At 40.3% G+C, this 24,543-nt stretch overlaps 2 protein-coding genes across 6 annotated transcripts; both read left to right on the top strand.

Moving 5' to 3' along the window:
- The first annotated feature begins 108 nt into the window (after positions 1 to 108).
- LOC133424904 (NADH-ubiquinone oxidoreductase 75 kDa subunit, mitochondrial-like) lies at positions 109 to 12,681 on the top strand. The gene is made up of 19 exons (XM_061715485.1): positions 109 to 215; positions 1,136 to 1,212; positions 1,507 to 1,598; positions 3,001 to 3,108; positions 3,225 to 3,301; positions 3,434 to 3,515; positions 3,588 to 3,718; positions 3,797 to 3,982; positions 4,177 to 4,311; positions 4,514 to 4,628; positions 4,781 to 4,926; positions 5,005 to 5,133; positions 5,239 to 5,368; positions 5,461 to 5,621; positions 5,726 to 5,880; positions 5,952 to 6,127; positions 7,021 to 7,155; positions 7,234 to 7,306; positions 12,416 to 12,681. The coding sequence occupies exons 2-19, from the start codon at positions 1,140 to 1,142 to the stop codon at positions 12,505 to 12,507; spliced, it is 2,196 nt and encodes a 731-aa protein (XP_061571469.1). The 5' UTR covers positions 109 to 215; positions 1,136 to 1,139; the 3' UTR covers positions 12,508 to 12,681.
- A 1,978-nt stretch (positions 12,682 to 14,659) lies between these two features.
- On the top strand, positions 14,660 to 24,350 carry zgc:110699 (uncharacterized protein LOC325371 homolog). 5 transcript variants are annotated; one of them, XR_009770957.1, is made up of 9 exons: positions 14,660 to 14,762; positions 14,995 to 15,083; positions 16,290 to 16,346; positions 16,446 to 16,519; positions 17,455 to 17,593; positions 17,889 to 17,982; positions 18,070 to 18,141; positions 19,982 to 20,215; positions 22,718 to 24,350. XR_009770957.1 is itself a non-coding variant. In XM_061716089.1 (9 exons), exons 1-8 carry the CDS (start codon positions 14,746 to 14,748, stop codon positions 20,088 to 20,090), a joined length of 651 nt encoding a protein of 216 aa, XP_061572073.1. In that variant the 5' UTR covers positions 14,660 to 14,745; the 3' UTR covers positions 20,091 to 20,128; positions 22,718 to 24,350. The 5 variants fall into 5 exon arrangements, 4 of the variants coding, with proteins under 4 accessions (XP_061572073.1, XP_061572074.1, XP_061572072.1 ...); XM_061716089.1 differs by having other exon boundaries at positions 19,982 to 20,128; XM_061716090.1 differs by lacking the exon at positions 22,718 to 24,350 and adding an exon at positions 20,442 to 20,922 and having other exon boundaries at positions 19,982 to 20,128.
- The last annotated feature ends 193 nt before the right edge of the window (positions 24,351 to 24,543 follow it).

Genomic DNA, 24,543 nt, shown 5'->3' with positions numbered 1-24,543 from the left:
CAAATGTGGCACTTATTAACATACCGTATATAGAATTTAAAAAGTGAAAGGTGCAGCAGTACTGAGGTAGGAAGAAAGAAAGCGAGGCTCTTATTATGAAACGTAAGATCTCGTACAAAAACTAGTTACGTCATTTCCGCTAACACCGTAGCCGCTACACTGGTGTTGTAACAAAAATCACCGCTGTTCTGGTCAAGAAGGCCAAATAGCAGAAGGTAAGAACTAAGATTTTATCATGCACTTATATAGTCATAACAATGTAAGTGTTTATCTGAAATGTGGATGGAACCGTGGTTGTGGATCGCGTGACTCCAGTTACCTTCACACATCCTTGTGTCCTTGAGTGTTAGCTAACAGCGCTGGCCGGTAAACAGTCATCTCCTCAACTTCATGCAAACTCTCTGCAGGTGGGGAAGCATGGCAATTAATCTGTCCAACATTATATTGTAACTGGGATTTTAATATTCCTTTCTGAAGAGATCCGTCAAAGGTTACCTTGCAGGGCAGTGAGTGACAGTGTTATTGTTGACAGCAGTGTAGCTGCTGAGGCTCTGGGTGTAATATATAATAAAACTACAACGTTCAAGTTGCTGGTTTCAAGGTGTTTTCATTTAAATAAGATTCATTTGAGATGTATTTGTTCATGATATGTTATATATCTGATATTATAAGGTGAAAAACCTGAAAGAACCTCATGTTTTCCCTTCAGTCAACCTTTTTAACTGTAACTTTAAGTGATAAATCAGTGTTGGGTTTATGTTGTGACATCATGACAGAAGGGCAGACGGCTATGCTTTAGTACACAGCTGAATGCACAACATGCAGAAACTAATACATCAAGACATAGAAAAATTGGGAGTATTAATACATTTCATTTGTTTTTTCTCTTGAAATAAAATAAAGCTTCTCAAATATAGTTTGAGTATCTGTAGTGAATGTAAAATGTTTGGTCTCTAACTCAGGAATAATATTATTACATATAATGTCTGTTACAGTGTGCAGGTATTGAGAATTGAAGGCTTGTTGCCTTTGAACCAGTTCAGATCACAGATTTACGAATGGATAAATCATTAAATCATTGATAAATCCTAATGTGTGGCATGTCAAATGAGCTTATTTTGTTTTATCTTCACAGCGTCATGTTACGACTGCCGTCAGTTGGCCGAGCGCTAGCTGGAGCTGCCAAGAGCAGCCTGGCTCCTTCCCATCCCGGTAAGATCCATGGATGTTTGTGTTTTATAAAGGTTAAGATAAATGACGAAAGTTATAATGTCTTTTTATAAATCTCCAGATGTAGAGGGTAGACGTATATTAGGAAAACAAATTTAAATTCAGATTTTGAGCTAAGTTTTATCCTTTTTATACTTTTGGTTGATTCATGTTCAATTCATCACAATAGAAATTTAACACTTTTTATACATTTATATAGTAAGTAAATGGTTTTACATTTAAAATGTAAATTATATAAGATGTTTAAGTATTTTTAATAGCATTTTATATTTTTAGTGCGCAATCATGTGCGTGCTGCCAGCAATATGGTGGAAGTGTTTGTGGATGGAAAACCAGTGGAGGTGGAGGCTGGAACGACAGTGTTGCAGGTAGGAAACGTCTGATTAATTCTCTGCAAACAAATAAGCACTACACTATAATTACCTCTGGAGCTGCTGTGAATCAAAAATTACACCCTGACATCTGTGTTTTGTGCTATGCATTAACTCTGGATAAGTAAAGTTTGTATTTCAACATAATTTACAGACATTGATTCACGAAAGTGGTGTCTAGACACATTTACCGATACCCTTTCATTTACATAAACTTTGAATATTGAGTTAAAAACATCTGATCAGGTAATCTACAGGGACTACATGTCACATTTTGACAAGTGACAAAATCTGAAAACAGTTTATTGGTCTATGTGTTTGGGTTGCCATGGAAACAGTAAATGTTACCAGAACTTTCATTGAAACCTAAAGGTTTTGTGTTGTCGGGGACCAGGTGCGACACACTTGGGTATAACTAACATTAGACGGACATAATCACGTTCAGATTACTTACTGAATAGCTTACTTTGAGATCGGCCTCATCCACCACGGAGGACCTTGGTGGCCAACGTGTTTTCATCTGGAAAAGCAAGGATTCATGATAACTGAATATGGGTTGGCATTGGGCATTTCACTTGGGTCTTTCACTTGGTCTTCCATCAGGGGGTCAACGGGGAGACAAGAACCACCAGTGGCTTTTTACTAAGTCCCTTTTAGCTACCCGTGGAGCTAAATGGTAAATTAAACTTTGGGACTAAACTAAGTGAAGTCAGGGCCTTGCATGTTATTAAACAATTACCTTGTATTTAATTACATTTGGACATTAATTTAAAAAACATCTGAGCAGACACATAAGAGTTACATTTCAGTGATGACTTGTCACATTTTGACAAGTGGCAAAATCAGAAAACAGTGTATCTGTCTTGTTTTAAGTTGCCATGGTAACAGAAAACTTAACGAGTTCATCATCAAAGCCCTTAAGGTTTGGCTCTGCCAGAGGCTTTGACCTTGATGAAAGATCACGTTTCTTACTGTCTGATGCAGCCCCACTTTAGTGGGTACCCCGAGAAAATATATAATTTGACTATAGTGACATGTTAAACTAAGATATTTCCTGTATTTAACATCAGAGGTGTCTTTAGTCATACAGACTATATTAAGCATGAAAAGTCGTCACTCTGCTGTTTGGTATCATTGTGTTCACTACGGTGCATAGTATCAGAAAGTTTGGTTTCAGTTGCAGGTCATGGGTGTTACAACAGGATAATCACCCTAAACATACAGTTAAAAGACCCAAGAACCTAAGAATAGAGAAAAACAAAACGGGACTATTCTGAAGAGGATTTCAATCAGTCTCATCTAAATCTTACTGAACATCTATACAATGAGGAGTGGACCAAAATACCTGTCAACATGTGCATATCTGTATATATCAATTTCTGTTTCCCTTCTCCTTCAGGCCTGTGAGAAAGCTGGAATTCAGATCCCCAGGTTCTGCTACCATGAACGTCTCTCTGTAGCAGGAAACTGCCGCATGTGTCTTGTGGAGATTGAGAAAGCTCCAAAGGTATTTCCTATCAATAACATCTTTCTGAAATACATCAAACTGATGAACACATATCGAGATGCTTGAGTACAGAAAATCTTAGAAATGTCGGAGTAATTGACGTGTTTCCTCTGCAGCCGGTAGCAGCCTGCGCCATGCCTGTCATGAAAGGTTGGAACATCCTCACCAACTCAGACAAAACACGCAAAGCCAGGTAAACGGCATGGTCATCACTTTGTTGTTCAGTTTGAATGTGATTTAAATGTGATTTAATTTAGCCAAGCTTTTAAGATATCAAACTGAATCTATAGTTAAGAGGCTTGCTGAATGTGTGTGTCCTCATCAGAGAGGGGGTAATGGAGTTCCTGTTAGCCAACCATCCGCTGGACTGCCCCATTTGTGATCAGGGAGGAGAATGTGACCTGCAGGTAACTACGAGCCCAATAAGATAGCAGTCTGTTAATGTATAAACCTCACGGAAACCTCACTTGTGTTTTCAGGATCAGTCCATGCAGTTTGGTTCAGACCGCAGCCGTTTCACAGAAGGAAAGAGGGCGGTGGAGGACAAAAACATCGGGCCTCTCATCAAAACCATCATGACCCGCTGTATCCAGTGTACGCGTTGCGTCCGGTGAGTCGGTGGATTGATGTCATTATGTCGTTTACTATGGTGAAAGGGTTGCATATCAACGTCTCCATGTGTGTTCAGTTTTGCCAGTGAGATCGCCGGCGTTGAAGACCTGGGAACGACGGGGAGAGGAAACAACCTGCAGATCGGGACATATGTGGAAAAGATGTTCATGTCAGAGCTGTCGGGCAACGTCATTGATGTCTGTCCTGTCGGAGCGCTTACCTCCAAACCGTACGCTTTCACCGCTCGGCCATGGGAGACCAGGTAGGAACAGGTCTTGAAGGATCTCATTTATCTGGGTACAATGTCTTGTTTAGCCCATGGTTACTGCTGTGGAGATGGGGAGCCCCTATAAAACCCTGTTTCCTGGAAAACTCTAAATGCAGCCCATCAGTAACATTGTTAGTTTTAGTGCCTTAATGCTTTCTTTAGCTCCGTCTCCTGTTGTCTTCTTGCAGAAAAACGGAGTCAGTCGACGTGTTGGACGCTGTCGGCAGCAATATCGTGGTGAGCACAAGAGGAGGGGAGGTGATGAGGGTGATGCCCAGGCTCAATGAGGACATCAATGAAGAATGGATCTCCGATAAGACCAGGTATCTGAGAAAAGAACAACATTGCACTCATTTAGCTGAGGCTTTTATGCAAGTGAGTAACATATTACTGGCAGTGGGGTCCTTGTTTTGACATGCAGAAATTGGGGATGTGTCTTGCTACCTGGACTACAGCTGCATTTACCAAATACATACTTGATTAAGGGAAGTATTGATGATTTACTTGGGTTTAATGTGTCCACAGGTTTGCATACGATGGTCTGAAGAGGCAGAGGTTGACCCAACCACTGGTAAAAGATGGCTCAGGTCAGCTGACACCAACCACCTGGGAGGATGCTCTGACTCGTGTTGCCGGAGCAGTAAGTCTATTTCTTTCTCTAACGGATCAGTTTCTGTCTTAAATGTTTCTGGTAATGTGGTTTCTTGTCCATTTGTGGACATTGTTTCAGCTGCGTTTTCGTCCTGAAGTCAGCAGATGCTAATGTGTGTGTGTGCGTGTGTGTGTGTGCAGCTTCAGAGTGTGCAGGGTAATGAAGTAGCAGCCATAGCCGGGGGGATGGTGGATGCCGAGGCTCTGATTTCCCTCAAAGATCTCCTCAACAGACTGAACTCTGAGAACCTCTGCACCGAGGAGCTTTTCCCCATGGCCGGGGCGGGGTAAGGGGCGCTCTCGTCTTCCCGTGATTCCTTAGGCGACCACTAGCTGACGCAGCTGTCTCCTCGCTCTCTCCTCAGCACCGATCTGCGCTCCAACTACCTGCTGAACTCTCGCATCGCTGGCATTGAAGAGAGTGATCTGGTGCTGCTCGTGGGAACCAACCCGCGCTACGAAGCTCCGCTGTTCAACGCCCGAATCCGCAAGAGGTACGTTGACAAAATTGTAGAAAAATAATCACTAGTTTTTTGTTTGTTTGTTTTTTTGTGATGTCTCTTTCTTCCATCACACGATGTGACTCTCTCCTCTTCCAGCTGGCTTCACAATGAGCTGCATGTTGCCATGGTTGGCCACAACGTTGACCTCAGCTACACATATGACCACTTGGGAGAGGAGACGGCTGTGCTGAAGGAGCTGGCTAATGGGACACATCCCTTCTGCCAGGTGATGGACACGCACACACGCAGTCAGATCACTGTGTGAGGGGGATTTCAATCATTTGGTACTTAGATTTCTGGTCCTCTCTCTGTTTGTAGGTCATAGCTGCTGCGAAGCGTCCAGTGGTGGTTGTCGGTAGCGCTACTCTGCAGAGAGAAGATGGTGCAGCCATCTTAAGCACCGTCTCCACCATCGCTCAGAATGCCAGAGCCAGCAGCGGAGTGGAGGACGGGTGGAAGGTTCTGAATGTCCTGCACAGGTACAACTCCGCAGCCGTCTCAGCTGATTTTAGTTGTTTTAAGTGTCTGTGCTCCACGGGAATGATCTAAATGCTTGTTCTTGTGTGTTTTCATCCACACGAAGGGTGGCCAGTCAAGTGGCGGCGTTGGATCTGGGCTACAAGGCCGGCGTGGACGCCATCAGGAAGAATCCCCCCAAAGTTCTGTTCCTGCTGGGAGCGGATGCGGGCTGCATCACTAGAGCCGACCTCCCCAAAGAGAGCCTTGTCATCTACCAGGGTACGCACGTGAAGAAAGAGGCAGTTTAAGGTTCCGGATGTTTTCTCAATATTAGTTTTGAATTCCTCTAGGTCATCACGGTGATGTGGGAGCACCGATGGCAGATATTATTCTACCTGGCGCTGCATACACGGAGAAGAACGGCACCTACGTGAACACGGAGGGCAGGAGCCAGCACACCAAAGTGGCCGTCACTCCTCCTGGGATGGCTAGAGAGGACTGGAGGGTCATCAGGGCTGTGTCTGAGGTCAGGGGGAATGCTTTTACACTTATCAACAGTGTTGGCCAAGTTACTTTAAAGTAATTAGTTACTTTCCCCAAAATGTAATTGAATTAGTAACTGAATTACTCCTTCATAAAAGTAATTAGTTACCAGGGAAACTATTGTGTTTTTCTAAAAAAGTTCAAATATGTCAAAGATTTTCAAAGGCCATTAGCAAAGAGTAGAACAACATTTAACTTTTAATATTTAGATAAACAATAAAGTGCTTTAAAGTCCTTGTACTGTACATTCAATAAGTCAAACTTTCACACAGCTACAGACAACTGGCACATACTGTAGACCTACTTCAAGTATCTATATTTCTTGTTCATTTAAATGCCTGGTACAACTAAAGATACATTTGTTTGGACAAACCGGCCTATCAGAGCATTCAGTTCAGTCTGTCACAGTCTGTTTGAGAGATGTTTCATCAGATTAGAGTGGACAAACACTTTGCTCTGGGACATAATGTACACTTCACATGTACGTTCTTGCCTTTTACCCCAGTGAGGTTAAAGAAGTGTTTATATTTCCATCCCGAAAACGCCAGTTTTCCCTCGACAGACGGCTCCGGACTCGCCATTCCTGCATCTCTCGTGAGGCTGTTTGTGGCGCGTTTCTAACAACTCCCACCTACCTGAACTCTGGCACTGATTGGCAGGGCCAGAGTTCAATTAGATATCATATCAGTGTATAGTAACGTGCCACATTTCACTGTCAGTAACGGTAACGGCATTGTAACGTTTGAAGTAGTAATTAGTTAGATTACCCGTTGCTGTGAAAAAATAACGGTGTTAGTAATGCTGCTATTTTTAACACCGTTATTCCCAACACTGCTTATGAAAGTCATTGAAAGTAACGTTTCCCTGTGCTTGCAGCTGGCTGGAGTGACGCTGCCCTACGACTCGCTGGATGAGGTCCGTTCCAGGCTAGCCGAGGTGTCTCCTAACCTGATTCGTTATGATGACATAGAGGCGGCAAACTACTTCAAACAGGCCACTGAACTTACTAAGGTAGGCCCGCCATCGGTGTGACATCATCCCACCTGAGTATCCGTCCTCTCAACGGTCTCCTCTCTTTGTTCCCGTCAGAATGTGAACCAGGACCTTCTAGCGGCTCCTCTGGTGCCACCTCAAATCACCGCTAAAGACTTCTACATGACAGGTAATAGGCTAGTGACAAACTGTCAAAAAGGGCTTTAGTTTTCGAGATACCCCTACCGGGGGTAGAACAAAACCTAACAATGTTTTTCCTCATCTCTAAGGTGTCCCATATATGAAATGGATTCTTAGGTTAAAATATTTTACTGCAAACATTGTTAAATTGATACATATTGTTATGCACCCCAAACCTAAAAAAGAACCAAAATACAGTCTGGCCGTATGGGAGTTAAGATATATAAACTCATGTAGATTAATAACAGAAGCTCTGACAGCTTTGAAACTTGACATAATTGTGGTCAGGAAGTTGCTTCACCTATTAGAAAAACCTGGATGTGAATATCTTGATGTGTGTTACATATAAAGACCTTTGAACACTTTTCCAAAATAACCGGACATGCAAAAAAAGAATATCTATGCAGAATGTTCTCATTTACTTTTTAGTTGCCTGGCCAGGAATTGTCATAGAAACACATATCATGGCTTGTTGGAAAGACGGGGTTGTGCTGAATCCAGTGATACCAAATATGTAAAGATACCATGCATAGGCAACGTGGTACATCAATAAATGTATGAGGTGTCCCAAATTAAAGAAAGTGAAAGATTGAAATAATCAAGCCTCCACAGCTGACCAATTCAATATTGCTGCAAACTAAGCAGGTAACTTGCAGATATATATATGATGCATTAAATTAATTATACACTCATATGACACCTTTTTATCCATACTTGAGATAACACTTTAATTATGGATACATGTACTGTCATATAATGGCTTGTTGGAATATGTGGTTATGCTGAATCCAGCAATACCAAATATGTAAATAGCATGCATAATCATCAATCACTAAATATAAAGCTGTCCCAAATAAAGGAATATGTTGCATTAAATAGCAATGCAACATATTCTGTACTGTACTACACTGTACTATACTGTGTGACATCCCCGGGGGATGAGTCTAGCTAATGCATGCTCATTTTAATAAAACTAACTAAACTTCACACAGTACAAATAAAATTACCGTCTCAAATTAAACAAATGTTCATCAAACAAAACACTCTGAGGAGGAATGAGCCCCCTCCTCACGCTGAACTCCCCAGCTCTTTGGCTGGTGTTTTTCATGGGCTGCTTTTGGTAGCCATCACTGTCACTCATTCACATTATCATCAGTGACAAAGTGGGTCATATTTGGGCAGTCTTGGAAAGAGCAAGAGCAAAACTCAGTGCAAGTCAAGCCCACTGAAAGACACTGGCATTTGCTGGTATTATTGCAGTTTCCATCTTTACACTACAGGTGGGTGATGTCTCAAACCTCTTTAGGTGCTGGTGCATTCTGGCACATGACGGGTTCAATGGACCCATCTTGTCTGAGCCTCCATTCTCTACCAACTGGGTTCCAGAGATGAGGCTTGGCCAGGTGGTTGTTACGCCACACTGCTGTTTGATATAAGGCTCTTAATACATGTTGCTGGAAGGCATCTTCTGTTGGGGGTAGATTTGCTGCTGAAGAATCTGTGGTAGATGCCACTATGTACCTCAGCTCATCTAGGTTGTTGCAAGGACGGCCATTCTCCTTTTTCTTTTGGCCATACAGTAGGAGGGCATACTTTCTTGCCAAAGGCAAAGCTTCCTCTAGGCTTCCAGACAGTCCAAACTTGGCCATTTCCTTTAATTCAGTCAGATGGGTCTTCAGTCTTGTGAAGGCAGTGGTCACTCCAATTCTGTACAAGCTGCTTGTGGTATCACACAACCTCCTGGTCAATGTAAAGATCTGTCAAGCAGTCAACACCTGATTTGCTAACCCTCTTGACCTCCTCACCATTTTCAAAGCCACCTACCAATATGACTGTGTTCTCTGAAAAGATTATCTGTTGCCCAGTACGAGTGATGTAATTGCTGACAAAGCTACATAGAGCAGCCTTGTTCCCACTGATCCTCAGGTATGTGAAACACTAAGGGCCTGATTTACTAAGATCCTAAATAAAGAGTACTAAATTGCGTGTGCACTGAAAAGTTTGCACGTGCTGTTGTTGTGTGTTTTGCGGGTGATCAACTAAGAATGCTTGCGCAATTGATAACAGGCGCAAACCGCAGTATTTAAATGAGGTGTTGCGTGTCTTACGGTTTGCGCCATGGAGAGTTTGGATGGAAAGCAGGATATTCGCAAACGCAAAATGAAATTAGACGAGTTGGAGTTAGAGATATTAGTGGTGTTGTGCCGTATTCAGCACCCCTGCCTTGAAAAGCACCCCCTCGTCGACATATATAACCCTCAGATCTCTTATTCACGAGTAAATGTAAAAAAGGACTAAATGCTCATGTTTAATTTACTACAAATGACAACGTACACACAATGACAAAAATTATATTCTCATTCCGTGTCACGTTCTGTTTAGCGTCCAGTTTTGTGTTAATAATTCATGTTTAAATGCGCTCATGGATTCCACAATAGTCATACTTTCCCACAATCACAGTCACAGATAACAAAAATCGGGTAAATGGTTATTGATGTCATTAATTAATAGCCTGCTTACTGTGTTGTCTTCCATAATATTTGTGTATATATATTATATAAACTCCTAAGTATGTGTTTGTGTGAGTGTGTATGAGGGGGTGCTTTTCACGGCAGGGGTGCTGAATACGGCACAACACCACAATAACAGCAGCCATCGGTGCGTAATGCTGGGCAGATTAGCATCTTCCTTTCGAACGTATTAAATGCAGACGCAATCACAATCCCCGCAAAAACTTTCAGGCTTGGTAAATCTCATTGCGTGTGGTAAATGAACCTATTTGCATTTTCCTCTCCCAGTATTTAGCGCTTTCTGGCGGGTACGCCCCATATTGATTATTCATCAGGGCAAAAGTACTTAATGAACAGCGTGTGCTATTTTGCTCATTTGAGAGGCGCAGTCCTCTTTGCACGCTGTTAGTAGATCAGCTTGCACATTGGTTTGCGGGTGATGTCAAGTTTGCACACGTTTTTACGCACGCAAACCTTTAGTAAATCAGGCCCTAAAACAACACAGCTGATTCCTTCCTTTCCCATTAACATTGTGATCTTATTCCAGATACACTCACCCAGGTCATTGAATTTCTGAAAGCCTGAATCATGGAGACTCTGCAGAAGAGCCATACCATTGATGAGATATCCTGAAGGTTCTTTAACACTGGGCAGTTGTTGCGTCTCTCCAACAACTGACTCCAGTTTCTTAGTAAGGTCAGCTTTTGTTGTCTTCCTCATGCTTCCATCATCATAAAACAAAGAGGGTGGGACAGCAGCGAGTTCATGAGACATCACAGTCTCCATGGACACCTCTCTTTGGAGACAGCGAGTAACCCTCGAAAGAGCACATCTGAATCCATGTGAATCTGTCTAGATACACTAACTCCTGCTGATGTTTTCATATCCTTGAAGGTTGCAAACTGGTGCCTTTTCTCTGGATACATGAAGACAATGATGTAGATAGCTATAGCTGGATCCACCAAGTAGCCTAACTAGCTAGCTAGCTCACTACAGACTACAACACTTTAATCAAAGATCACACTCAGGGAAGTTAAGTAAGCAGTACAGGCTTTACTGCCCTCTGCTAGTTTAGAGAAAAGACATAATTATTTTCCATTATGCAGTAATGACTTGAGCAAAAATAAATTCAAGTGGATTTAAATATTTTAATAAAGGTGTTCTATTTCAATTTAACCTAAGTCTACTGGATATTTGTTTCCATTATGAAATATACAATTTTTTTATGTATCATAAATAAAGAGTAGTGCTTACCTCAGGTGACTTATGTTGCAGTAACATTGAATTGGTCCGCATTCTCACCATTGATTATGGGCTTGGGACTGGACACTGAATATGTCAATGTTTCGGTATTCTTTCATTTTGGACACTTCATACATTGATTGATGTACCACACTGCCTATGCATGGTATCTTTACATATTTGGTATCACTGGATTCAGCACAACCCCATCTTTCCAACAAGCCATGATATGTGTTTCTATGACAATTCCTGGCCAGGCAACTATAATGTAAATGAGAACATTCTGCATAGATATTCTTTTTTTGTATTAGCTAGACTCATCCCCCGGGGATGTCACACAGTATAGTACAGTGTAGTACAGTACAGTACAGAATATGTTGCATTGCTATTTAATGCAACATATTCCTTTATTTGGGACAGCTTTATATTTAGTGATTGATGATTATGCATGCTATTTACATATTTGGTATTGCTGGATTCAGCATAACCACATATTCCAACAAGCCATCATATATGACAGTACATGTATCCATAATTAAAGTGTTATCTCAAGTATGGATAAAAAGGTGTCATATGAGTGTATAATTAATTTAATGCATCATATATATATCTGCAAGTTACCTGCTTAGTTTGCAGCAATATTGAATTGGTCAGCTGTGGAGGCTTGATTATTTCAATCTTTCACTTTCTTTAATTTGGGACACCTCATACATTTATTGATGTACCACATTGCCTATGCATGGTATCTTTACATATTTGGTATCACTGGATTCAGCACAACCCCGTCTTTCCAACAAGCCATGATATGTGTTTCTATGACAATTCCTGGCCAGGCAACTAAAAAGTAAATGAGAACATTCTGCATAGATATTCTTTTTTTGCATGTCCGCTTATTTTGGAAAAGTGTTCAAAGGTCTTTATATGTAACACACATCAAGATATTCACATCCAGGTTTTTCTAATAGGTAAAGCAACTTCCTGACCACAATTATGTCAAGTTTCAAAGCTGTCAGAGCTTCTGTTATTAATCTACATGAGTTTATATATCTTAACTCCCATACGGCCAGACTGTATTTTGGTTCTTTTTTAGGTTTGGGGTGCATAACAATATGTATCAATTTAACAATGTTTGCAGTAAAATATTTTAACCTAAGAATCCATTTCATATATGGGACACCTTAGAGATGAGGAAAAACATTGTTAGGTTTTGTTCTACCCCCGGTAGGGGTATGTCAATTTTTTTGGGGCATTGTCACTAGCCTATAATTGTTCGGTCATTTATAAGCATGAACAAATGAGGAAAAATCTAAATGCCAGGCTCATTAATAATCTCCTCCTGTGTCTAGACTCCATCAGCAGGGCTTCCCAGACGATGGCCAAGTGTGTCAAAGCGCTCACAGAGGGAGCTGCCGCCGTGGACGAGCCTTCCGTTTGCTGAACACCTCATAAAACCTCAGAAAACAACAACGCTCCCGCCTATCTGCAAATGAAACGCGCTTTTCAGAACAAACGTGGCGTCACTCTATAATTTAAAGTTTTCCTTGTTGGTTGTTGTATACATTGAAATTGTTTCACTAAAATATAAATAAAATCATAAGTAATAAAGCCTTTACTCCGCTTTAAGTGGTTTTTGTACACAGTGTTAGACTTATATTTATAACACAATATTAAGATCGTGAATTGTACTCGTTAAACTTATTGGCACCCCGTTGATGGATTCAGTTGAATGAAATGAGGGCTTTGCTGCTCATAAATGAACTGATATTTTTCCCAGCCTAGTTCTAGAAACTGAAGGCATGAGTTAAAGGTGGAGTAAGTGATTTCTGGATGAATTCACACCTGTTGATATTTGAAGAAAACACCAACAAATCAAAGAGCTCTTCACTCCTCATTCCCTCCAGTACTCATGAAAGGAAATTCCCCATCATTTCCAAAACATAACCTGCTGCACCAGCACGACCCCCGTTTGGTCGTCATGGAGCAGCGGAGACTTGGAGTCCTCAAGACCGGTCTTGGTCTCCAGACCACTTTTTTGTGGCCTTGGTCTTGTCACGACCTCAGCAGTCTTTGGTCTTGGGCTCGGGTCTCTCGGTCTCGCCGAAGGGATTTGTAACATAAATCCAGGCAGGCACAGTTTTTTAAAGTGTAGAAATAGTGGTAGTGCAGTCGCCACACGTATCTGATCTCAGCTGATTGATGAAAACATTTATAGTGAGTTCAACATCATCATCCACTTCTCTGTGTTATTGAGCAGTTGAATACAAGCTCATATGGAAACTAGCTGAACCAGGATGCTGCTGATGTTCTACAACTCACGCAAGATGATGAAATAACTAGGTTTGTTTTTGGTCTTGGTCTTGGTAGTTTTCTTGGTCTCAGTTTAGGCGGTCTTGACTATAAGTCTACAGCGGTGAAGAGTACTAGACTCAAATGTAATTTGCACAGCGAACTGACCAGGATTCTGAATGAAGGTCATGTAAGATATCACAGAATAGCACATAAGGCAAGAAGAACAATTTATAAATAAGGTAATCTTTAAAGCTGTGGGAGAATAAAGCCCCTCTGATCATTTTGCAGTGAGATATGGTGGAGGTATCCTGGTGTCGGTCCACTTGTCTTTTTCTTTTGTGCATCATTTTTCAGAACAACCAAAACAGGTTGTTTTACTGCAAAATATAGTTCTGCAGCTAAATAAGATGCACCAACTGTTATGTCAAGAGTCCTTATCGTGTTCTCGTGTGCATTCATATACAAACCTTTTAAGTTAATCAGTAAAGATCTTTTTGATCCTCTGAATTATAGTTTGTTCTTGACATCCAGTGCCAGTAAATTAGCCTGTATACAGTTTAACTGCTCTTTGTTTTTTCTGGGGTTTTAAATGCATTTCTCCCTAAGTTATAAATTCATTTTATGCACTAACCTTGTCATGTCTTTTAAATCCCTCTCCACTCCTTTATCTTAGAAATAAAAAATCTAATTTGAGTAAACTGTTATTCCTCAAACATTAAAATGTCTGATTTGCAAGCGTTCCAGGCGGTGCTTGCCAAACGGCCCTCTTGGCGGCTGCAGTACAGAAGGCTTGAAAGGAGCCGGCCCAGACATAATTCACGGTCGCAGCGAGAACTAATGAGCGAAGACACTAACGGCATGGCTGCCTTGAAACTGCACTTGTGCAGCAATTGTTCGCAAAAACATTTCCAAAAGTGTCCTGAGTGCGTTGGCTCGGAAGACAGAGCCCCATTGTTTATTGAAAAAAGACTTCAAACTGCTTCTGGGTCTTTAGCTCTACCCAAACACTTTCACAGTGATGAAAGAGGTCTAATTATTCTATTATTTACAGTCTTTGTTTGTTAATGAGAAGGTAAAATTAACATTGTGTTTAAAAAAAACAAAACAAAAGCAACTTAAAAGCACCTTAACTGAATACAATTTTAAGTTTGAGACCTAAAGAGTGGCTTTAGGGTGGGTTTAAAGTCATTGAAAAAGCCCATATGTGTCCTGATTGTATCCGAAACGGGAGTTATGCTTGGACCTGGCCCCCTTTCCTTCAGATAAATGGCTCTTGTCATCCACCGTTCCCAAAGAAAGAGAGCTCTTATAACCAAACAGGAACAGAGTCACACAGGCTCACAAGAAGAGAGAAGACAGTCTCATCTCTGCTTTCACTGACCGCTCCATGTCTGAAACAGGACAGTGAGTTGATCATTTCCCTCCTTTAGATTTCTTTTTTGTTTCTCGCTTTAAAATTAATATTATTTCACATAAGTGTTGTTTTGGATTCGTTATTGTTCCATAACACTAGACTTGAGTGCAAACGATTCTCGGGTGCTGCTTGGTCCTGCAAGGCTGCTTGCAAAAATGTGAAATTTCCACATTTTGCATCTGCACCGTTGACTTTGATCTCCTCTGTGGGGCTTTCATGAAGGGACAGACAACGTTCGAACAGTGGCTCCAGCAGGAAAATGGTCCCAGTGAAACTCCTTATTCTGGGAGCTCAGAACACTGGAAAAACAGGTAAAGAGGGGGCGTGCAATTTGACATTTGCGCAAAGATTTAATTAAAAATGGAAACCTTGAAAAGGTCTGAAGTTGAGCCTCTTTCCTGAGTAATGAAGCATAAATGTTTTGACCTGCTTCTATAAATGTCAGATGACCACAAAACAACCTCAAGGCGGTGTGTTTGCAGTCTTTCTGTTTATTTGTGTTAATTCTGCATCCGTTTTCATTAATCTGTGCTTCTTATCTGTCTCTTTGGTCATTTTGAATCTCATTGTTGTCACCCCCTTGTTGAGATGCCTTTATATAAATCTCTTTGTGTGTCATGTCTTTCTATTTTGATTATCTCTGTTTGATCACTCTATGTATGATCATGGTTGTTTTGTGCATCTTTTTTTCAGTCTGTGCTCTTTTTGCTGCTGTTAAGTCAATTTGCATCCCTATCTGGTCTTTTTGTGTCAATTTTTGGTAATTTTGTTTTGATTTTGCATCTTTTTGACCAATATTTTTTAGTCTTCCTTCTCATTTTATGTATGTGATCCTTGTTGGTCCAATCTATTGTTTCTTTTGCATCTAAATTGTGTACATTAATAATAACAAGATTGTGATTATTACAGTTTTTAGCCACATTTATCATCATTTGTGATCATTTTGAACTACTTCTCTGTTAGTTGTTTCTCTCAGGTAAAATTGACCCATCTGAAATATAAAAGGGCTAAATAAGTACTGTATCTACTTATATTAGCTCTATGTGAATTGATCGCTTGGGTTGTATGTGTCTGACCCAAGTGTGACCCAGATCAGACACACGTTTGGGCCCATGCCCATTCACCTCAGCATGGGGGCGACATCGACAATCCCAAATGATGCATATCAGAGGGGCTGACACGTGCAAATATTTGTTGGAAGATTATTCAAGATTAAGGCAGGTGTATGCAGTTAAATGACAGTTCAAATAAACTCGAGCAACCCTTTAGTGCTGCCGAAATGCAGCCAGCATTTAACATGAGACACAGCAGTCAAACAAACACGAACTCTCCAGACTCCTTACACACAGACACAGGAAACGATTAAACAAGGAAGCTGCCATTACAACAATCACATATAGGCTACATGATGTGAGTTTAGGATGCTGCAAAGACACAAATGCTGTAATTAAACTTCATGTGTGTGAATGGACAACATGTGAGAGAAATACTGGACCATGTCTGTTTTCTGTCTGCAGCACTCTGCGTTCGCTTCATAACCAAGCGCTTTATAGGCGAATACGACCATAAAAAAGGTGAGCTTTTAATAAATATTTTTCCAGTGGTGACATGGAAAAATGTTTGGCCCATCATGCATTAGGGGGCAGGATGTAATCTGTAGGATGTTCCTGCAGAGGTGACATACCGATGTAATCGAGTGTTGGACCACGAGGCTGTTGATGTGGAGATCTTGGACTTACCTTGTAAGGTAAATTTTGGACTCTATGTCTGATGATTTAGAACCATAAAAAGAGATTTCTGTATGTCATCAGCACTGATGTCATTGCTATTTAGGCTATACACTAAAAATGAAGAATTACACCTGCCATCATTTCTATTGTATTAAAGCTTTACAGTCTTTAGTTTTGTCTGCTTAGCCAGTGTTGACTAACTTAGCTTAGTTTAGCATTGTATAAAAAGTAATCTTAAGTTAAAAAACACATATATTTCCATATCTAAATCTTACTTTTTAAACAAGGGATTAAAAGAATGGAAATACAATGAAAATGAGGGGTAAAGTTTTCTTTTCTTTTTGTAAAGCTTTAAACAGATCTGCTTCATTTCCTGCTCTTTTTGTGTTGCAGCCTTTATAAAAGTGATATAATCTACTTGTGTTCTACTTCAAAACAACAGGATTGCTTGTACACCGTGCACCTTACCAAACGATGGACAAGCCAAAAAAAGAAAAGAAAAGAAAAAGAGAAAACGAACAAACAACATGTTACCACTGTTAGCTATAATTTACAACAATATTGTAGTGTTTATACAGCATACATGCCCAAGGGTAAAAAATGAACAATACTATCTGTATCTATGAATTAATGTGAGTAAAGAAAGGCAGAACTGTTATTAAAAGTACAAATGAAGCTTGGATTCTGAGGTCAGACTTTCCACGCTGGATTTCCAGCCTCAGGGGGAACGAAGTTTAAACATCTGACTAGAAACATGGAAAATTTCAGCTTCCAAGTACAAGAGGAAATAATTTTAAGTTAATTTCCTGCTTTTCATAGCTTCATATTTAGCATGTAAATGTTGCAATTCTGTGTTATATTTCCTAATGCTTACCACTGCCAATAGATCTAACAATGTTTTGATGCCAGAAATGATTTAAATTAAATAATTTTTGAATGACACACTCCCCAGGAGAGTTGTGCGTCCTCCCTGGAGTCGTCCATCCGCTGGGCTGACGGCTTCCTGCTGCTCTACTCCATCACACAACGCCTCAGCTTCCTGGAGCTTCCTCCACTCAAGACCCTCATTGACAAAATCAAACAGAACCTCGGTAGGCAGACACTTTTCTAAGCGGCACAAAAGTTCACGCCTATTTTTAAACCCTTGTCATACAATAGAAGACTTTGACAACTTTCTCTTTACAATATGGCTGCAAACAACTCTTTTGTCATCCCTGTGAACTGTGAGTTCACCGAGTCCACTTGTCCAGTTGACTCTGGTCTGACATCTGTCTAATGTCACTCTCACACATGGAGCTGACGCACATTCCTTGTTTGGAAGCCGGTCTAAGCTGCGCGCCACAACATGGCTCTGTTGCTTTATTGTCATTTCTCTCTGTGTGTCAGTTGTTCCTACGGTGCTGGTAGCCAATAAGTCAGATCTGGAAATTGGCCGGGAAGTGACAACTGAGGAAGGACAGAAACTTGCCAAAGATTTAAGGTTTGTATGCTCACGATTGCATAACTGTGGTGTGGCTACTGCTTCTTGTAATATAAACACTTTAATTTTCTGTCTCTCTGTGTATAGATGTGGTTTCAAAGAGCTCTCTGTGGCTGAAGCAGTTCTAGCAGTTGAAGTGGCGGTGATGCAGCTCATTAGGTTTGCTCCTGTTCAAATGGATTGTGGAACATAATGTGTGGTAACCGAGCCGCCACCGGATTAGTCTTGATCATATTATATTTGAATATTCCAAGTTGACACAACACAGGAGATACAGCCTAGATGTGAAAACGACTTCTCATTAGGCGAGATTCGTAAATTAACTAATGTACAGTTAAAAGACGTACATTTTTGTGAAAAGTGGGAAACTGGATTAGAGCTTTAGTATCCTGTCTTTTAATCCTATTGTTTTTTTTTTAAAGATAATAAAAATCATCTGATTAAAGTTCTTAGCTTAATACAACTTCTAACAAATGGCACCATGTATTTTTTAAAATTTATTTAACAAAAATTAAACCAAAAAGAAATCATGTGGGTGATACTAGATACTTCATTGACTTAGACAGACTTCATTTGTCATTTGGGATATTCATGAAATGAAATTTTGATGCAACGGCAATGTGGCACAGCAGTGAGTATGTCATATTTACAGATTAGATAAATAAATAAAATAAGAAATAAGTATATTTACATAGTGCAGATACAAAAAATGGGATGTGATAACATATAGTTTGTATGTAATGTATGTTTCACAGCAGAATGGCAGATGGATCCTGAGTGAGTGAGGTATTGATGGACACACCTTTAACTTAAGGTTGTCATTTTGACGTTTAAGATTTTATCAGTCTTTCACATTGTTGTGGAGAAAGGTTTCATTTATGCAGATCTCTTTTAAGGTCCCATCACTAAATTCCAGGACTTTGTGATCGGACCATTGCAACTTTCCTTTTCAGTCAACGTGTTGTTGATTTGTTTGGGAGCATTGTTCTGCTGCATTAACCAGTTTCAGTTTTCAAGATTTAGCTGTCGGACAGATGGCCTCACATTTTTCTCTAGAATATTGTCGTACTCAGAGAAGCTTGTGATCTATTTAAAGACTGGAAGGTGCTCAGGTCCTGTGGCTGCAAAACAATCCCAAACCATTACCACTCCACCTCTATGCCTCATGATGGGTATGAAGTGTTTTGTCTGAAATTATGTGTTTGCCTTTTGCAAAACGTATATATCTATACATCTCCATACATCTTGTGGTTTGTTCAAATGTTATTAAGAGGGTTTCTACAGGCAACCCTCTAAACAAGCTACTTGGTTAGTCTTCTGAAGGTGCTAACAACATTTTACATTTGGATTTTAGATGTACCTCTTGGCTTTTTTTTGTACTTATCTGAGCATTTTCCAGCCTGACATTGGGGTCTTTTGGGGGTTCTGAATTTTCTGGGATTTCCTGTGAAAACTTGCTAAATAGAATTCCAGAGAGGAAAACTCACTGCGCATGACTGAACTCCACATTGTTTGGAAGTGATTTTCTAACCTTTTCTGGATTAAAGTACAGCCACAATCACCTCTCTAAAACCATTGCTTATGTCTTTCCCTCTCTGGCATTGTGTTAACAAACACCCGAATGCTCCAGACGTCTGAGAACTTATCAGTCCATTGAGGCCTTATGATTAGTAGTACCTGGTGTTAACATCCTAAGGAGGATAGGGGGTACTTAGTATTGCCCACATGTGTTTCTTGATCTGCTTTTTTTTGGTTAAATATATAAATAAACATGGTGAAAAATGTATATATGTTATTTACTTAAAGTTGTTTTTGCCAACTAAGATCCACTATGACTGATGATGATGAATGTTATTACACAAAAATGCACAGAATGAAATGCTATATTCTAAATTTGAAATTTCAGCAAGACAGTTGTGGATATTTGTCCTGTCCTGCCTCATGTAAACCAGACCAGAAGGCTCTGTGAACCTGTTGTGTATTATCTGGTGTGTGACAGGCTGGTGATGGATCAGCAGCGTCCTCTGCCTGACCGCCGCTCCTACATGCTGACTGTTCGCCACGCTCTCACCAGGAAACTGACCCGCTCCAAGACCATGCAGTGGTGACCGCAGCTGATAAGCAATTCATTTTGGCTATTTTGATGGTAGGATATTTGAGAAAAAACAGATGTTTTAGGGAGTATTTTTTTTTTTAAGTTTTCCAGTAAGGACTTGTTCATGAAGTCATGTTGGTAAGTTTACATAGAGGACAATGTTTAAAAGAAAATGCGGTGCAGTAATATCTCTGAAATGTTGGGGCATAGCTGCACATTTGCAGCTCAGTTGGTGGTATTCCAGAGAGGAATTTAAACAGGATGAGTTCAATAAGGAGAGATAAAGTGTCGTCAGGTAAAGCGCTGGAGAGAGTTTCAATAATGAGAAATCATATCAGCTCCTCTCATCTCTTTTTGAAAGCAGTTTCATGGTTTGGGATCAGAGTTTGAGGCAGTTAAAGAGGACAAGCCGGAGGTTGAAACATCAACACCATATCCTTTTAATCTAGATTGACTCTTGGAGACAGCCAAATAAGTGAAATCAATATTTGTGCAATTAAGGTAGAAATGCAGAGATATAACGTAAAGGACGAATAAAATACGTTTCTCCTATTAGAGTTTACTGCATTATTATTATTATTATTATTATTATTATTATTATTATTATTATTATTATTATTATTATTATTATTATTATTATTATTGCAATAATAATTAGCTCTGTCGTTCTTGTGACTGCCCCGTTGTGTAAATTTTACCATTGTTTTACTATTGTTTCCCCGGAATGTGTGACTGACTGTCTGTGTTCGTATGTATGTATTCTTGTATTCTTTTTATGCTGCCATTTTGGCCAGGTCACTCTTGAAAAAGAGGTTTTAATCTCAATGAGTTTTTTACCTGGTTAAATAAAGGATATATATATATCAGTGCATGAACTGTGTGTCATGTGATCCGTCCGCCAATAGGGGGCAGCAGAGTCACGACACAATTTCCAAAGGCCCAGTTTAGCCAGACCCTAGAACTACTTTGGCGTGTAAGGAGTTGAGTGTCCTGACATCAACCCCAGTCAAAGTTTTTGGATGAGTGAAATCCAAAATCTAATGGAAAACCTTAAAAAACGACGAGAGCCGTTAATAGCAGGACATTAATATCACATTTTAATGCTTAAATTTGAGTATCATTCAAATTAACTCCACACGTCTACATTTATCTTTGCAAAAAAAGAAAGAAAAAGAAATCCCCTAGCCTCACTGCTCAATCAGGAATTGATTTGCTGAAGTTCATCACTTGTGATTAAAACAGCTGCTGGAGAGTGTAGATGATGTAAGAGTGTGTAAAGAATGAGGCTGACTTTCATTACAGTCTTGGCGTTACTCGGCCGCGTCCCTGCCGTTCTCCACATGCAACTCGCTTTTTCTTTGAACTTCTCAACTTTATGATCAACAGGAGAAATCTGAAAGAGAAAAAAAAAAGAGAGCAAGACACTGAGAGACAGAAAATAAATCAGACTGTGACAGGGAAGGAAAAACACTGGGGCTTCTTTGGTATCTTAATAGTCTGGAAGGAGCAGGAAGAAAAATAATAATAAGAAAAAAAAAGAAAATATGAGCTGTATTGTTGCAGATCCGCTGAGTATACCGTTTCCAAGTATTTGACATTATGGAAGATTGGATATGTGCTTACTCACGTCCCTCCACTCTGTCCACCCCCATGACCGTGTATTATACATCAATTACTCCACCCTGCTACCACCAAACAACTAACCACAGATCCCAGACGGCTTTACATACAAACACAGATGTTCAAAGTCTGCAGATAGTTACAGATCACTCATTTTTATTGCTATTTTATTGTATAATTGTCATACTCTTATATATAGTTTAGATTAAATTTCCTTATTGGGAACATTTCCAAGTTTCCTTACTCTATTCTTTCAGTGCTCTAGTTGAGGACGCCCCTTGTGCCCTCTATTATCATTTAATTATACAAAAGTGCCCGGAAAAATGCATTAATTTTAAACTGATATACACCAACACGAGTAGATGCTCGGGTGAATCCATTAAAGCCTGTTAGCGGGGTCAGCACAGTCACAGCAAAAGAGCGGCGCGTTGTGGGGGTTAATATCAGCTGAAAACTGCATCCTCCGTGTCTCCGAGCCTTGATTTCCTGCGCTCCTTTCGCCTGTGATGCCAACAAACTCGAGTGGATTAGTAAGATGAATGGAGGGGGGGAACAGAAGAGACTGATGTTGATAAGGTTGAGGTGATGACATCACCGTGGTCACCAAGGAGACAAAAGGTCAGGACCCCATGCTGGCTTTTTTGGCTCAGAATAGAAGATGAGTCAGACCTGCATCACTGCTCCGACAGCCAATCAGAAGCCGACAGTCAGAACATGCATCAAAAGATGAGTAGCCAATCATCAGATAATTGCACTCAAACAAGCATAAAGCCTCAGGATGTCTTCTAACTCCATATTAAACAGTTACCTTTCATAGATTAAAATTAGATATACTTCTTTTCAATGAGGTTGTAGCCTTAACAATAAGTATAATGAATGTTAAATAAACAGGAAGGCCTTTCCATGCGTTCTTTTGAGAGAGCCTGTGAAGCTGACTGCTGGTTTAAATATGCTGATCAGCTTCAGTTATTAACTACATTTCTCCATCTTCCACCAATTTCTTACATCTTATTCATTCAGGGTCCGCGGGGAGGGCGGCTGGAGCCTCTCCCAGCTGTCACCGGATGAGAGGCAGGTCACATCCAGTCTATCACAGGGATGCACAGAGACAGGCGCCCATGCTTGTTTACACTCACTCCTAAGGAATATTAATGTGGGTGGAAGCCAAAGTGTCCAACGGAAATCCATGTAGGCATGGGGGTAAACACGTAAACTCCAAACAGGAAGACTCCCGCCTGGCTTCAAATGGAAACCTTGTCGCTGTGAGGGGGTATTGCCAACCATCTCATCACCATGCTACTCCTATATCTTTTACATCCCTGTCAAAAGTTAGTTCATATTTGGCAACTTTATTAGAGATAAGCAGTATTCACAGCGGGCAAAATGTTGGAGTTTCAAGAAAAAGGTTTTGTTAAGACTGACGAATCATGACATTTCATTGGAATTGACTCTAAAATGGACTTTAGTGTTTTTGAGCACATTGTTTTGGCTCAAATGATCTTCAAACTCCTCCTCCTCCACAAGTATCGGACGTCTGTATTTCATGGGAAAAACAACCCAACACACAAGTTATTGATGAACTGTTGAACACAGCTAAAGATATGGAAAATTCTCCCAGACGTTGGTGGGAACCAAAGGAGTAGTGCGATAAGTGACTCAAAACGAACGCTAATGTTCTCCATGTGTGCTGAACTGGCGACTGTTTTGAAAGGAGTTTTGAGATAATTTCAGGTTTCATATCAAAGGTAGTTGGTTTTATTCATACTAGCGTTCAAACATTCCTCTCTGTGTTGAAATGAGGAGCAAACAGTCAAAAATCAGACTTCTTTCTCGAAAACTGAAACGTGAGCGTTTCCTCATCTCTCAGCGCCTTATTTTCTCCTTCTTCCTCATCGTTGGTACATTACTTCATTGTTGTTGCCACATTAACAGACTATTCAGTTGGAACAGTAAAAGGGTCTGCACATGCTTGTGTTTTATTCTGGAACTCTACTAGAGTAGCCCTGCATGATTTGCAGTACCAAAACTTGAGTAATGTACCTTAACGAGCCCTTTTAGGCTTCCTTCACTTCATCCTTTATTTAAAGAGATTTTAGCTCTTTATTCTAATTGGCCAGTTTCCGTAGGCTTTATAATATGTTTGTGATGACCATTTATGGCTGCATTTTTTTTTGTTTGTATATTTCCCATCTTATGCATAGATAAATATTCAACCAATACACAGACTTTCAGCATGGGATGTATAGTTTATGAACAAGCCAACAGCCTGTAGTAATATTGTAACGCATAGATCAATGCAGATTGGCTGGAAAATGGGTTTAAATCAGACTTTAAGAGAAGAAAAGAAAAAAAAAATCCCCAAAAAAGGTCCAAAAAATGTTAGAAGAGGAGCTTGAAGAATGGTTATAGTTTGAGTAACAAAAATCTAGGCTGTAATTCCACAGCTTCAATTTTTCTTGAGGATTTATTACGTCTCGGTGGGAAATACAGTAGAAAGCAAAAGGTCACTTCAGTTATACAACACCGATGTGAGTGCAAGAAAAGAAGGGACAATTTGTCCCTGGGGACGAGACACCTCCGTAAACTGATACGTGAAGAGAGAATGAAGGCCCAGAAGAGGTGAAAGCAGATGGGGGGGAGGGAAAAGGTAGAAGGAGGGGGAAAAAACAAGGTGGGAATAAGAAGCCAGGAGAAAAGCGCATGATGAGTAAGAGGAGACTATTACATAACAAACTATTGTTTAAATCCAAGCCGAAAACTCGCACACAAAAACCTGATGGTTATCCATTATGGTGAAGAGTTCTGTCACTTAACCCCCACCACACCCTCCAAAATGACCTTAATAT

This window comes from Cololabis saira, chromosome 24, assembly GCF_033807715.1.
Source record: "Cololabis saira isolate AMF1-May2022 chromosome 24, fColSai1.1, whole genome shotgun sequence".
Classification (NCBI taxonomy): Eukaryota; Metazoa; Chordata; class Actinopteri; order Beloniformes; family Belonidae; genus Cololabis; species Cololabis saira.
This window is presented reverse-complemented; position numbering and strand designations above follow the sequence as displayed.